Source organism: Mus caroli, chromosome 17 (genome assembly GCF_900094665.2).
Source record: "Mus caroli chromosome 17, CAROLI_EIJ_v1.1, whole genome shotgun sequence".
NCBI classification, from domain to species: Eukaryota; Metazoa; Chordata; class Mammalia; order Rodentia; family Muridae; genus Mus; species Mus caroli.
This window is the reverse complement of record NC_034586.1, coordinates 79,923,046-79,938,855: the sequence shown is the minus strand read 5'-3', so window position 1 is coordinate 79,938,855 and position 15,810 is coordinate 79,923,046. Positions and strand designations below refer to the sequence as shown.

The window sequence follows — 15,810 nt, the reverse complement described above, 5'->3', positions numbered from 1 at the left end:
GCCTGCCTCTGCCTCCCGAGTGCTGGGATTAAAGGCGTGCGCCACCACGCCCGGCTTGTTTTTGTTTTTTAAGGATTTATTTTATTTATATGAGTACACTATAGCTATCAAAATAGGGCATCAGATCCCATTACAGATGGTTGTGAGCCACCATGTGGTTTCTGGGAATTGAACTCAGGACCTCTGAAAGAGTAGTCAGTCCCCTTAACCACTGAGCCATCTCTCCAGCCCCGGCAGGCCCCTTTTGTTTGTTAGCAGAGAAGTGTGTCTGGGCAAACGGACTGTAGCTCCCTCTGTGATTGTTCTCACGGGTTGTCCATGCTGACTTGCTGGCCTTATTGATTGGTTCGATGCAGTTCTTCACAGACTCTGCCTACTGAGTCTGTAATCCTTGGCTGGAGTCACTAATTTTTCGCCTATTTGCAACTTGTATTCTTATTTTGAATTTAAAACATTTTATTATTCGAATTGTCAATGTATTTAATAATGACAAGAACTGCCCCTCATTACACCACTACTCAGCCTTGGCTGTAGTCAGCATTTTGCCTATCTTCATTCTTCATTTCCTGGAGTTTGTACATACCATGTTATTTTTCCTATAAATCCATTTGGTATACATGATTAAAGAAATTTAAGAAGAAATACCATGTGCTAGAGAGATGGCTCAGTGGTTGAGAGCATTGACTGCTCTTCCAGAGGTCCTGAGTTCAATTCCCAGCAACCACATGGTGGCTCACAACCATCTGTAATGGGGCCTGATGCCCTCCTCTGGTGTGTCTGAAGAGAGCAATGGTGTACTCATATATACATAAACTAAATAAATAAATCTTTTTTTAAAAGAACAAGAAGAAATTCCACTGTTAATCGCCACATCCGGCAAAGTTAATTCTTCAATCTGCAGACTTCCTTTAAAGTTCTACAGGTCTTACTGTAGTTGATTTATTCGAACCAAGAACCAGGCAACTTGTATACATTGCATTTAGTCTGCTTTAGCTCATCTCTGTGAATGTTTCAGTCTTGAAAGCCTTTTGTTTTGTAACACTTTATATTCTTCTGCTGCTATTGGCTTGTTTGCAGAATTTGGTTTTCTTATGCGGTGTACAAAATTGTGAGTGCTCTTGCAATATTTTTTAGTTTGTTTTATTGGACCGCCATATTTCTAGTAAAATGGCATTAGAAATACAAGCTCGATTACTTCCAGATTAACTTTTATTTAAGTAGAAGTATTTAGGTTCTGATTATAATATGAGTGCTGAGTGAGTGTGTGTGTGTGTGTCTGTCTGTGTTTGTGTCTTCTCCTCCCCGTTCTTCATCATCATTGTATTTTAAGACAAGGTCGTAACTATGGAGCCTTGACTGGTCTGGAACTCTACGTATTATAGACCAGGCTGGCTTCAAACTCATAGCAATCTTCATGTCTTAGTTTTCCAAGTTCTAGGATTACAAGTGTATAGCAGCATCCTTGCTGATTGTTTTTATGTTAATTGTCTAGTATTAATTTCTGTACAAGCAAATGCCAGTAACTAGGAATCAGCAGTTTTGTGCCCAGAGTGAGCTCCAGTGAGCACAGCATAATCTAAAGAGGAACAGATACTTGTATCTGCTGTGGGTTGCTTCACAGCAGAGGAATTAGAAGCAGGAGGGAGCCAGAGCTTTTGTAAAGAGCATGGAGCTTTTCTGTCCTCTGTCCAGAGGGAGGCACCACGCCTCCCAGGGCTCTTCATTAGGTAAGCATCCTTAAGTGGATGCTTCCTTGGACAGGACCGTTGCTGTTTCAGTGTACGCTGTTTGGTCATGTGAACTTCTAGACAACTGTGTCTCAATGGCACCATCGCTTACAGCTTTCTTTTTGTGGTAGGGGGGTGTTTTTGAGACAGAATTTCATGAATTCCAAGCTGGCCTTCAACTCTCTATGTAGTCAGCCATAGCCTTGAAATCTGGATCCTTCTGCCTCCACTTCTGAGTACTAGGATTACAGGATTGTACCAATACACGCAGTTTTATGTGGTGCTGGGTTTCAAACCCATGACTTTGTGAATACTAAGTAAGGACTCTACATCTGAGCCCCAGCCCCAGCCCTTATTTCTAATGTGGCCTTGACTTTTGGAGAATTTTCCCATGAGATTGCTATGTCCTCAGTTTCTTTCATTAATCTGACTGGCAAATTGGGACTAAAATCATGCATTTTGTCTAATACAGCATTTAATTAACTGAAACTGCTGTCAGTGAAATAGATACAACCTTCAATATTAACATCAGCTGCAGACCCTAGCACCTGAGATCTAATTAGCACCACATTGGTGTTTGTACGGCAGAGGGCTCCCTGGTTTTCTGTATTCCCTTTCCATCTAGCCTTGGGCACTAATCCAGATACCTCAAAAAGTCTTTATCTCAGCCTGGAGATTGAAGCCTTGGAGAGTTTCCTATGCATTATAGTTCTGCCTTGGGTCTTGGAGCAGACCAAAGTGACCTTCATGTTAGTGATCACTCTAGTTAGAACTGGCTGAAATCTTTTGTACCTTGTGATCTTCCTTATAGTAGAAGGAATTGACTGCAGAGTTTACAAAAGTTGGGCCACTTCTTCACAGGAAGTTTCTATGACTAACCAAATGTAGCCTCATCACAGATAGATCTTGACTGCTAGTATTCAGGGCATCAGTTTTGAGGAAGGAGGCAAGTTAAAGGCAGAAGAAAGTATAATTCCAAGGGTATACATGGTGCTTCCTTAAGTAAAGCCTCCGTCTATAATTTTAGGAGACTGTTTTATATTGGGTGAGAAGTATGTGTTTCCATTGTCTCTAGCATAGCCTAAAACCCAGCTGGTAAACCTTAAATGTCATAGTTCCTGTCGTGTCACTGATTTCAGGCTTTAATTTTAGAGAATATGGGTAGTTGGTCTAGCCTGCCCTCTTATGCCGTTATCACCAGCCCCATGCAGTAACTGCTTAGGGCTACAGAGAAAGGCAAGATGCCCAGAGATGTCAAGATGTCTTGTGCACAAAGAGGTGACGTGCTGGGTCCAGGGCCATTGAGTTCAGTTTCCTTACGGACATGTTTGTAATGTTTTATTTTCTTTAGTTATTTTTGTTTTATGTGCATTTGGCGTTTTGCCTACATGTCTATCTGTGTGAGTGTCAGGTACCCTGGAACTGGAGTTGCAGACAGTTGTAAACCACCATGTGGGTGCTGAGAATTGAACCTGTGGCCTCTGGATGAGCAACCAATGTTCTTAACCCCTGAACCATCTCTCCAGGTCCCCCAACACCCCCAGCATCTTAACAAGGCTATCAAATTGTGCTTAAAGAATCTTCTCCATGTGGAGGACAGACGTGGCCATTACTAGGTTTGTAGGGTTGCAAGGTGTAGGGGTTACAACAGAGCAACTTCCTCGGTGAAGAAGGCAGTTGAGACACTTTCTTGCCTTTGTTCATCTCCTGGCCTAGTGGATGTCCTAAGGTTATGCTGCTGCTGCCACCACAGTGCTGGCTCCTTTCAGTAGCTGTGACGTCACTTCCCCTCTTTCGCTGTCTGATTGAGACTGTCTTGAAGGGCTGAGTGGAAGAGGAACACTTCATTCTTATAACATCCTTTCACCTTCTCCACTGTGGCTGTTTATTTAGGAAAATGACTCAGTCCCATCAGCCTGGCGGCCATCGTCTAGTTGCCAGAGTTTAGTTACCCTGTGGCCTAGGTACACGGAAGTTGTAGCACCTAAGCTGTCTGAACCATCGTGCCAGCTCTAGTCAGGAAAAATTAACTTTCAACATAGACAGTGTCATGGCTGGTTTATATCAACTTGGCACACGGTAGTCACCTGAAAGAGGGGAACCTCAATTAAGAAAATGCCCCCAGAAGATCCAGCTATAGGGCGGGCATTTTATTGATTAGTGATTGATGGGAGAGCCCAGCCCATTGTGGGTGGTGGCATCCCTGGGATGGTGGTCCTGAGTTCTATAAGAAAGCAGGCTGAGTGCTGGGCGGTTGGTGGCACACACCTTTAATCCCAGCACTTAGGAGGCAGAGGCAGGCGGATTTCTGAGTTCGAGGCCAGCCTGGTCTACAGAGTGAGTTCCAGGACAGCCAGGGCTGCACAGAGAAACCATGTCTCGAGAAACAAACAAAAAAAGGCAGACTGAGCAAACCATGGGGAGCAAACCAGCAAGCAGCACCCTCCATTGCCTCTGCATCAGCCCCTGCCTCCAGATTCGTGCCCTCTGTGAGTTCCTGCCCTGGCTTCTTTCAGTGAGGAACCATTCATGATGTGGCAGTGTGCACAGAATAAACCTTTCCTCCCCACCTTGGTTTGGTGATGGTGTTATCTCATAGCAGTAGTAATCCAAACTAAGACAACGAGAACTTCATGTTTTTATTGTTTTGTATTTTTCTTTATGGCTACTTTCAGACCTTAGATACAGTAGAATTTAGCTTTATATATAACATCAGGAGGGAGACTCCTTTTTAATCTCAGCATCAGTTATCCTATCATTATTGGCTTGTTTGTTTTCTTACTTATTTGGTTTTCTGGAGTTCATTTTGGTTTGTAGAAGGGTCACATGCACCCAAGGTGGCCTTGATTTTGCTGTGTAGCTGAATGGTTCTTATGGTCTGGAAACCTAACTGGATGAGTTCCCAACTTTGTACTTTATTCTTATCCTGTGGTAGCCATAAAGTCATAAGTTTAGACTCTCTGTTTCCTGTACACCTATACACAGGAGGGGTTGTGGGGCAGTAAAGGGGACATGGGACAGAGACAGATTGGGACACAGAGTTTTTCTTAGAATTATACTGCATTTGTACACATTAAGAGTTTAATCTTTGTAGCATTAAATGTTTTTATCATCGTCCCCCCCCCCCCGCATTAAATGTTTTAACCCTTGTGCAAAGTGCATCTCTATCTTTCTCTTTAAGGACAGTCTTCTTATATAAAATGTGATAGTGCAGGTTAAGGTGCCTCAACCGGGAAAGGCTCTTGATGCCAACCTAAAGTCTTGAGTTCAGTCCCTGGGACTCACATCGTGGAAGGAAGGAAGGAAGGAAGGAAGAAAGAAAAAGAAAGAAAGAAAAATGGGAGTGGATAAAGTGAGAGAAAGGAAAAGAAAGCAAGCCTGTAAGCAAAATCTTATCTGAAATGGACCTGGATCTTAGACTTTAGTGTGAAAGCCAACCATAAAGCCTTCCAGGAAACAAAACAAAATAAAACAAAACACCCTCTGAAGGAGGTGGAGATTTCTTAGGTTGTAGAATACATGAATCATAGAAGGGAAAACTTGGACTTAATCAAATATTTATTAAGAAAGTAAGTAGGAAAGCATACATGCTGTGTTGGGGTTTGTGGGGTGTGTATAAAGTAAAATAAAGTCTATTTGCAAAATGGGTAAAAAGATTTGAATAGAAGACCACACAATGGCCAAAACATAGGAAGATTGATTAACAACACCAGTCATCAAGGATATATAAACAAAATCACAGATATCACAAGTGTGGCTGAAATGGAAAAAAAGATAAAAGCCATCAGCAAATGCTGCAAACAGTAGAGTTCTTCCAGAATTTTTACTTTATGTTGTTGGAGTATAAAGTCACCAAGGTGTTTGGGAAACTATGGGTTTCCTAAATAGTATGCAGATATCACATTCTTTATTCTCAGATGTTATCCTAAGAGAAGTGAAAAATATGATTAAAAAAAACCTCTTGTTTGAGGATATCAGAATAGGAGTTAGTCAGAATCCCTCTCCCCCAGATAAGAGGCACCCATATCTGCCAACAGAATGAATTACGAATTTATGAATTCACACCGTGGGTTCTACTTACCAGAAAAAAGTCAAACTGCTGCTGTAGCCAATGTTGTGGGCAAGTCTTAGCAACTTTATGTCAAATGAGAAAATCTAGACAAAAAAAATTATAAAATGTACCACTACATTTTTGTGAAAGTTTAAAATAGATGAAACTAACCTGTAACAATAGAAATCAAGTCAGCGGTTGCTTGGGGAGGCAAGAGCTGGCCACAGAAGGAGCTTCTCGGATAGTAAGCAACGTGTGTGTGTGTGTGTGTGTGTGTGTGTGTGTGTGTGTGTGTGAGAGAGAGAGAGAGAGAGAGAGAGAGAGAGAGAGAGAGAGAGAACAAGAATTGACTGGCAGTTTGCTGCCTGCAGACATGGTGCTGCTTAACAAGCTGGGACATGAGTCTTTATTAACAAAAGCATGGGCAGGTTATGAGTATTTCTTTAATAGTTAAGACTTCTGTTTACTTTTCATAATAAACAGCCCTTTTTTCCTAAGCGTTTTACCAAGTTTGAGGGGTTTGGCCCACTTTTCAGCTTGAGAAACTATTTCTAGCACCTTCTCTGAGCTCAGGAATAGTTTCTATAAATATGAAAAAGGTAATCCTTATGGTGTTAGCTGGAGTGTCCCAACAGAAGCTCACTCTCCAAGTCCATCCTTCTGATTGACATTCTCCAAGGCAGTGGTTCTCAGTCATTTGTCATTATGCCTTACCACATGCTTTTGGCAGTATCTGTGGAGACTGTCATTGTCACAGAGAGAAGGGTGCTGTTCTACTGGCATCTAGTAGGTAGAGACCTCAGAAACTTGGAACCATTCTGCAAACAAAGGGCATTCCTCACCCTGAAATTCTACTTGGTAAAATGACATGATACCCAGGTTGGAAAACCTTGTTCTGGGTCTCCCCTCCATCACTGAAGTTGAGGCCGTCTGTCAGTTGTTGCCTGTCATCACAGCTCAATCAGTTGTGCACACTGGGCTGTTCACGGTACATCCCTCTTTCCTGCCTTTATAAGCATATGCCATCTTCATTATGGAGATAAGGCCACACAGCCAAAGTACTTAGAACTGTGTATCATTTGTGTTGACTATGAGTGTAAGATGTTGTAGATTTCCTTTTCATCTATTTCATTAAATAGTTTTTCTTTAAAGGGGGATTATAAAAGGTAATGTTTTCTCTTTTATTTCTCTCCACAGAATGACAGGAAGAGAATTTTTCTCTCGTTTCCCAGAACTGTACCCATTTCTTCTCAAACAATTGGAAACTGTGGCCAGTACAGTAGACAGGTAATTAGAGAATACACTGGAAGATGTGCAGACACAATGTTAAGTACTTTATTAATCATGATTTTAGGTTGGACTGGGTGGCTCAGGTCTGTGATCCCAGCCCTCAGAAGATACAGGATTACCACCAGATACGGGCTACATAACCAGGCCCGTCTCAAGAGAAGAAACATCGGGAGAGCTGGCTCAGCAGTTAAGAGCGCCTTCGACTCTTCCAAAGAACCTAGGTTCACTTCCCAGCACCCACATAGCAGCTCACAGCTGTATGTAACTCCAGTTCCAGGGAATCTAGTGCCTGCTGTGTAAGCACAGTACTTCAGGTACCGTGAAGTATGCTCACATATATACAGGTACCGTGACGTATGCTCACATATATACAGGTACCGTGACTTAAGCTCACATATATATAGGTGAAACACCTGTAAAATAAAAAATGTAAAACTAACTCTGGTGTAGATGAAATGACTCAGTGGAGTAAGACACCAACTTCCAAGCCTGACAACCTGAGCTCAGGACCTTATTGTGAAAGGAGAGAACCAGCTGTCGAAAATTGTCTTCTGACTCACACAGAGACAGAGACAGAGAGAGAGACAGAAACAGAGACAGAGGAGGGGGGAGGGGAAAACCCACACCAAGCAAGGTGAAGAGGCTCCTGAGGCTCCACCCCTCCCTGGGGATCTACCACAGTGGTGTAGCCGTTGGTAAGGTACCCATGCTCCTGTAAACAACCTTTCACCCAGGCTTCTCTAAGCAACTGTAATAAAACTTGTGAGTCACTTGTTAAAAACCCATGGAAGTATATGAGGATCTGCAGTAGGAGGGCATATATGAGGATCAGAGATTTCATATGTAGTTATCACTAGGAATACTTAATATATCCTAATAAACAACTTTCCTTTAAGTTTTATTTTTATGTATGTGTCTGCCTTCATGTTAGTATGAACATGCACATGGGAGCCCACAGTGGCCAGAAGACGGCATCAGACAGCCCGCAGACAGTACTTGGCGACATCAGACAGCCTGCAGATAGTACTTGGTGATTCCGAGGAGCACTTGCTGCTTTCTCAGAGCCCATGTCAAGGCAGCTCAGAACTCCATGTCATTCCAGTCCCTGGGAATCTGATACTCTCTTCTGGTCTTCATGGTTATACACACACACATGCACATAGACACCCCCCTACACACACACATAAAATTTTTATGCCTTTAATTCTAGCACTAAGGAGACAGGCAGATCTCTGAATTCAAGGCCAGTCTATTCTACAGATGGAGTTCCAGAACTGCCATGGTCACACAGAGAACCCCTGTCTCAGGGTGGGATCAAGATGAGGTGGAAAAGAATTTACTGTTTTCATTAAGTGAAGACCTGAAGACCTGTGTTCAGTCACTAATATCCATATAAAAAGCTTGTTGTTATGCCATGTGCACTTGTAATTCTAGCCCTGGAGATGCGGACATAGAAGGGCCCTAGGGCTTATTAGCTAGCCAACCTCACTTACAGGGTAAGTCCCAGGTCCCCGTGAGAAATCCTATCTCAAAAAACAAAGTGGGGTTGGCAAGATGGCTTGAGCCCTGATGACCTACCTGTCCGTGTGCCCCAAACCCACATGAAAGTAGACGGAGAGTGACACCGCACAAGTTGTCCTCTGTGTTTCATGGCACATGCACTTTTTACATTTTAAAAGGACTAGGGCACCGCTCCTGAGGTTATCATGCAAGGTTGACCTCTAGTCCCCACACACAGACACACGCACATAGCACACGCACACACTTACACACACAGACACACGTACCTGAATCAGTTCTTCCTCTTATTGTTTAAAATCTTTGTCTACATTACTAAATGTACTTAATAGATTCTTTTTTTTTTTTAAAGATTTATTTATTTATTATATGTAAGTACACTGTAGCTGTCTTCAGACACTCCAGAAGAGGGCGCCAGATCTCGTTGCAGATGGTTGTGAGCCGCCATGTGGTTGCTGGGATTTGAACTCTGGACCTTCGGAAGAGCAGTCGGGTGCTCTTACCCACTGAGCCATCTCACCAGCCCAATAGATTCTTAATATCCTGTGTTACTAGCCTGTTGCAGCTTGCTGCTGTGAAACAACAGCTAACTAAGTTGCCTGTGATCAAATGTGGGTCCCTGAGCAAAAATGATCAGTAATTTTAGAAACATAAAGCAGAGTCATTTTAAAGGGCATTGAGTCCCCTGGGGCGGCAAGAAATGGTGTCATTTTGTTTCAGTCTTACTCTGTAGCTGACAGTAGAATTTTTACTATGGATATCTTAGAACATGCACTTTTTTAATTTTTCTGCAGTCTTTGTGCTGGTGTAAATACATATAAAGTGTCTGTAATGGGAAAATGTAATTATATCAATGAAATGTACTTTTGTCAAGATATCTTTTCTCTAATTACTAGTTAGTGCAGGGAGGGTTTTCTGGTTCTAGTGAGTAATGGCCTAGTCATGTTTCCTCAAAGCCATCAGACAGGGAGAGCTTCCCATTTCCTGAAAGCTCTGGAGAGCACAGTCCAGAGACTGTGACTCCAGAGAGTCACTGGCTTTAGAAGAGGGTTGTGTGCAGGACCCTTGCTTTGCCAGAGACTTCTTCTTGTGCACATTAAAGTGAAACAGGAAAAGGTGACAAAATGTGGGGCTGGAGAAATGACTCAGCAGTTAAGAGTACTGGCTGTTCTTCCAGAGGTCCTGAGTTCAATTCCCAGCAACCACATGGTGGCTCACCACCATCTGTAATGGGACAGCTACAGTGTACTCATGTGAATAAAGTAAATAAATCTTAAAATCTTAAAAAAAAAAAAAAAAAAAAGTGACAAAATGTGTTTGAAAGCAGTGCCTGCCTTCTTCAATCTGAAATCTTTCATGTGTAATCACTTTCCTTCAGTGAACTGGGAGAGCCTGATCGCCACCCTGGCATGTTCCTCTTACTCCTGGTGTTGGAGAGACTGTACCCATCGCCGATGGACGGCACATCATCTGCGCTCAGCTTGGCCCCTTTTGTTCCTTTCATTATCAGGTAGTGTCATGTTGCAGGGAACTTGAGAGAAATGCTCTATCTTGTTCTTATTTGGAGGATTATAATCAGTATATTGTCTTAGGGAGCCATTTTGTGAAAGCAAGAGAGTGAAGCTTTCTGCTATTGCTCCTGACTGTTCTCCAGTGCTTTCTGAGCACTTAGCCTGTGCTTAGCCTGTGGGTGTGGGAGCCTATGGCTGTGTTGATAGTGTTTTCCTTGGAGACCGGCTAGTGGGTGTGTGATGTTGACCGGAAGTACCCCTTTTGAAAACACTGCCTATGGTTTGTATTGAACAGTATTGGGCCAGCCAACACAGGTATGCTGGGCGGGCTTGATCCTAGCATGTGTTCCCTGCCCTGTGGTTTAAAAGAATATTAAGGCGCCTGACTCTTTACTCTGGAGAAGTCAGAGCAACCAGGACCTGGTATGCCTGTGGCAATGCCACTTAGCCCATTGTCCCACTTAACCTTCTGTTTCAAACTTGGGGTGCCTAAAAGAGATACAAAAGCATAGAATGTATGTGGGTGCACACCAACTACAGGATACATCACCAAAGCCCAGTACCTCTTCTGAAATGGCTGTCACTTCTTAGTTTTTGACTGTGCACCTTAACATGTGATCCTCAAGAGCATTTGTGTGCTCCTATGACTCACCTTAGAAGCTGTAATATTATTATCAGCTCTTTACTCTTCGTAGTTCTTGACGAGCATGTGCCTTTCATGGATCTATTGAAATTTGAGATGGACTTGGGGAAGCACAAGAACACAAAGCTTGAGTGTTTATTATTTGTGCAGCATCTTGGGTTCTGCTTCCTGAGCTCACGTAGTTGACTTACGCATTTCCATGTGAGAAACCATGAAACACAAGATTCTGACATGTGATGCTGTGGCCATTTGTTTGCCACCAAGCCTGGGCTGTGGCTGTGCTATCTGTGATCACAGAGGTGACTCACTGGGACTGGCTTGTGTTTCCTGATACAAAGTTACCGTCTGCCTCCTCCAGTATTGGGTGATTCATTTTAGAAATTTGGTGGTAAATTTTACTTTCAAGAGCCTTAAAAGTGTTCTCTTTCATGAACATTTGTGTGTATGGAGGGGAGGATACAGCTAAGCAGTGTTTCAGAAAGTTGATAAAAGGGGAACAGCACAAACAGAATCAGCGCCATTAGAAACCAAGATGTGCTGTGCACCATCGGCATCTATGTTGAGACCATTCATTCTGCAGAGGCTTTTATTACGCCATCTGTTGTTGGTTGTTCCTAGAGACAGGAAGTTGCTACATTGAAATACTCTTCCAAATGGACCTACTTATATATAATCTGAGTATGTGCATGGTCCTGAGAGATAGTCAAAGATCACAGTAGTTTAGAGGATTTAAATACTACTCTGAAACCAGGTTGTAGAGAGCATTGAAGTCCTTAGTAAGTGTGTGTTGTTGACATAGGCATGACCATGTCAGTGACGCTGGTGCCTGGACCCATGGGTGAAATTTCCCTGGATAAAATTCAGAGAATGGCAGTGCCTTCCTCTCGACCATGTTGGGGATGGTGATAGTAATTGCAGAAAAGGTTCACAGCTTCTCCCCACCACCCGCATTGGGAGCCCAAGTTCATGGCCTAAAGATTACTCCCCTACAAAGAGACTGCTCCTACTAAGATTAGCTAATCCTGTCTCCTTTTTCAGTTGTATATGGTAACCCTGCTTCCTTCTTCAGCTAGCTGTGTGCAACACCCTTACCTCCCTGTTCAGCTATAGATATAAACATACTGAGCTTCCCCATTAGAGTCTAGACCACCTGATCCCGTATAGTCTGTATGTCTGGTCTGTCCTTTCCTCATTTCCTCATTCTACCTAGTTAGGGTTCCAGGCCCCAAGCTGTGCAAGGATGTATACCAGGAACTTAGAACATCATCCGGGTTAGTTTGGTTGGTTTAGTTTGTGTTGTCTGTTTCACAGTGTTGGGGCTCAAACCCAGGGCCTTGCTTGTGCTTGGCAAGCTCTACCATTGAGTTGCATCCTCAGCCCTGTGTATGTAAGAGTCTACCCAAGAGGCTGGAAAGATGCTTTAACAGTTCAGAACACTTGCTCCTGCAGCAGACAAAGGTTCAGTTTCCACTATTCATATGGTGGCTCACAACTGCCTGTAATTTCAGTTCCAGGGAATCCAGCAACCTCTTAGAAGCTCCACAGACACCAGGTATGGCCATGATGCACACATATATTTGCAGGCAAAATAAATCTAAGATTTTAAGGACCTTAGCTTATTTCTCTGTTACTGTTTGTTTGTTTGTTTTGTTTTTGCCAGCCTGAATCTTAGAGGTAGCTGATTTGATTTCTCTGGTCTGTATGGGCAGTTCTTTGCTATCCAGCCCCTTCCTCCATGAGTGCAGTGTCTTCACATACAACCACTCCCTCTGCGTTGTGACGGCATGAAGCAGAATACTGGTGCTTTACCGGAGCTCCAAGAACCGCTTGACTACAGCTCACCGGCGCCTGTTTGTTGGGCTCTGTAAAGGGTTAAAGGAAGGGCCTGAAGCCTTTCAGTTCCTTTCAAAGGCAAATTTCAAGCTTCCACTGAAACATTACAGGAAACCATACAGTACCATCCTAGAGCCATGACTCTAGAGTCCTGGAGAGCAAAGGCCTGGACTGAGGAGACTTGGCTTTTGAGTGCTCTGCCACTTCTAATTGTGACCCTGTCACGCTGCGGTGTTCCTGCTCTGGACTAATGTGCTCCCTGTGTGAAAAGTAACTCCTGCCGCCTGAGAGGTCAGCACCTCACTCACTGCTGAGGGAGACTCTCCTCACTGTGGGGCACTTAGAAACATCCTTCTTCCCGCTCGGCATCCCCTTCTCCCAGCTTGCTTTAATTCATTTCAGTACCCACTTCCCCAGTCCATTTGTTTTCCTTTGTTTAAAGTGAAATCTGCTTGCTTGCTTTTCCCTGACAAGTACTAAGTACAAATAACAAAACAAATATGTTCCTGTAGAAATCATGTACCTATGCGGGAGGGGTGGACAGTTTACATTGAAACACTAGGAAAGCTTGTGTTCATGTATTTAGAATAGTTCGTGGAACCTTAGGATTATATCAGTCATATCAAAGAGGAAGGTGAAGATAGAAGAACTTAGTCTTGTGACAGGAAATAATATGACTCTGGTCTTGTTTTCCTTTAAACACATAATGTAGATGATAACGTTGCACCTTCTCCAGGTTACGAAGCAAAGCAGCTGTGTTCTGTGTTGGGGTATTGTGGCTCTTACAGGAAACAGTAATGAGTTCCTCCTTCCGTTGAGATTCTGGTACCAAGAGGTCTCCTTTAAGTCTCTGTGTTAAATTGCTGTTTTGTTTTTGTTTTGGGTTTGAGATGGAGTCCCATGCAGACTACACTTTCCTGGGCTCAGCATGTAGCCAGAGATGACCTTGTACTTTTGATCCTCTTGCCCCTACTTTCCAAGCACCCACATAATAGGCATGTGCCAGTATGCCAAGATTATGAAGTGCTGGGAATTGAACTCAGAGCTTCCAACTAACCTATGTGTCATGCATCCATCTATCTACCCTATTTGTACCTGCTCTGACTTCCCAGAATCCTTTTAGATAAGTAGAGGGCAACATTTGCTTTAAAGAGACAAAAAAGGCAAGCAGAGTGGCTCTGGTACCACCAAGGTGAAAGTCCTGCCTGGCCCTGTTCTTGTGCTGTCGGCTCCTGATGCTCCCCTCTTCAACGTGCAGAGCTCCCCTTCCTTGTCATTCGTCACTACTCTACTGTACCCGTGCTCAGTGCTTGCTCTTAAGCATAAGCTAATCTCCTCCTATGCCGGTCAGGCATTGCTCTTTTGTGGTACTTTCCCCTACCTAATACAAATTTGGATACTGAGTTAAATTGAGTAATGTAAAAATGAAACTAGTTGGAGTCAAAACTTTGTATGTGAGCTGATCTGCTTATCTGAAGTATTCAAGGACTTCCAGTCCTTTATTATCGGAACTACATGTAGCCACAGTGATGGTTTATATAGGTAGGGGCTTCAACTGGGTTCCATGTTCGACCTGGCCTTTGAGGAAGTCTGTTTTAACATGAGCTCTGCCATTTGGTTATATTATGAGTCACCTCTCTGATGTTCCCGCTTCCCATTCAAACAAGTTTTGATCAAATTAAATTCTTGGACTGAATGTTACCTTGGTCCTCTTTGGCCTCATGAGCTTGGGAGCCTCTTGGCTTCTGAGCTCCTCTCTGACTGTCCTTTAGGAAGTACCTGAGGCAGGGTTAGTGTCATAGGAGAGAGAGAAGCTGCAAAGCACTGTCTCTGTTGTAACTCATCCAGTTACAATGGAGCCAGACATGGAAGGGAGGGACATCCAGACTAATACAGTAAGAATGGAAAACCCAGGTAGGAGAGCCTCAGTGTAATGGGGTTAAATGTCCTGCTTACAGATACCGCTTCTAGGTTTATGTGTAACAGAGCCCAAGAGGTTGACAGTCTTTTATAGGAAAAGAATAGAGAAGGATAATTTTAAGGCTGCAGGTAGTGGTGCACATCATTTAACACCTTAACCCTATCATTTGGGAGACAGAGACAGGAGAATCTCTGCGAGTTTGAGGCTAGCCTGGTCTACATAGAGAGCTCCAGGACTGCTTAGAGAGACTCTGTCTCTCTCATCTCTGGTGGTATATAATAACTGCATATATTTGATTGACAGGTAACTGTGTCTTTTCATGCACATGTGCAGTGTGTCCCACATGTCATTCATCCTGAGACATTTGTCATTTCTTGGGTTGAGAACATTTAGACTCTGAAACAGCAGGCATTTTTTTAGCACTTGTTTTGGTGAGTCTCTGCCAGTAAATGGGAAGGAAACTCCTGAAGCCAGATGAAGGTGGGGTTCTAGGGAGAGTGCACTGTGTTCTGTGAGTGAGAGCATATCCTGAGACTCAATGACTGACAAACATGGGTTCAAATGACAGCATTTTGGGAACCATGAGGCATGGAAATATTGTGCTGACAGCCTTCAAAAAACTCTTCAAAGTGGAAAAGCAATGTTTTAAATGACTGCATAGTTGTATTGATATCAGCTATGTTTGACTTGCTCATCAACGTATCACTCCCGAGTGCTCTGTGCTTTCTCTGCTGAGAACTAGTAAGGACTCACTCCCTAAGATTAGTAAGTCATTGTCTGCGTCCCTTCAGTGCTTGATGGCCTCTCGGCTGCTGACGTGAAACTTTAGTCAGCATCTGACTCACTTAAAGAAAACAGATTCAGCCGCAACTTATTAAGTGTGTGACATAGAGAAATGACTAAATTGCAAGGGTTTCAGGAGTCAGGGAGGCATGGCAAGTTCAGGCCACACCCATTGCCTCTGTGCAGCTTGGGGAAAGGAAGTGGAAAAGGAACTGGAAAGCCACGAACTCAGAACTTGAACTTTATTTATGAAGTATGCTTTCTTTTTTAATGCTTGGTTCTGGACAGATGGTTGAATGTCATATTAGTCCCTATACTTTTTTATTATGTCTGATATGGCCCTTTATTGAAGATAGAGACTAGCAAATTAACTCAACAGGTAAAAGCCCTGGACAGCAAGCCTAACACTGACCTGGTTTTGATCCCTGGGACCCTCCTGATTAAAGGGGAAATCTGACTTGTACAAGCTGTCCTCTAACTTCCATACAATAAGTTGTTGTTTTTTGTTTTTTGTTTTTGTTTTTTTTTTTTTT

The 15,810-nt window shown here is 43.2% G+C and overlaps 1 protein-coding gene across 2 annotated transcripts in view; it reads left to right on the top strand.

The window, feature by feature from the left end:
• Thada (THADA armadillo repeat containing) overlaps nt 1-15,810 on the top strand; it is a 276,549-nt gene that overhangs the window by 122,643 nt on the left and 138,096 nt on the right. For both annotated transcript variants that reach the window (XM_029471015.1, XM_029471016.1), the window contains exons 27-28: nt 6,976-7,065; nt 9,965-10,096. In XM_029471015.1, coding sequence (XP_029326875.1) covers nt 6,976-7,065; nt 9,965-10,096 — 222 coding nt within the window. The remainder of the gene's footprint in view (nt 1-6,975; nt 7,066-9,964; nt 10,097-15,810) is intronic.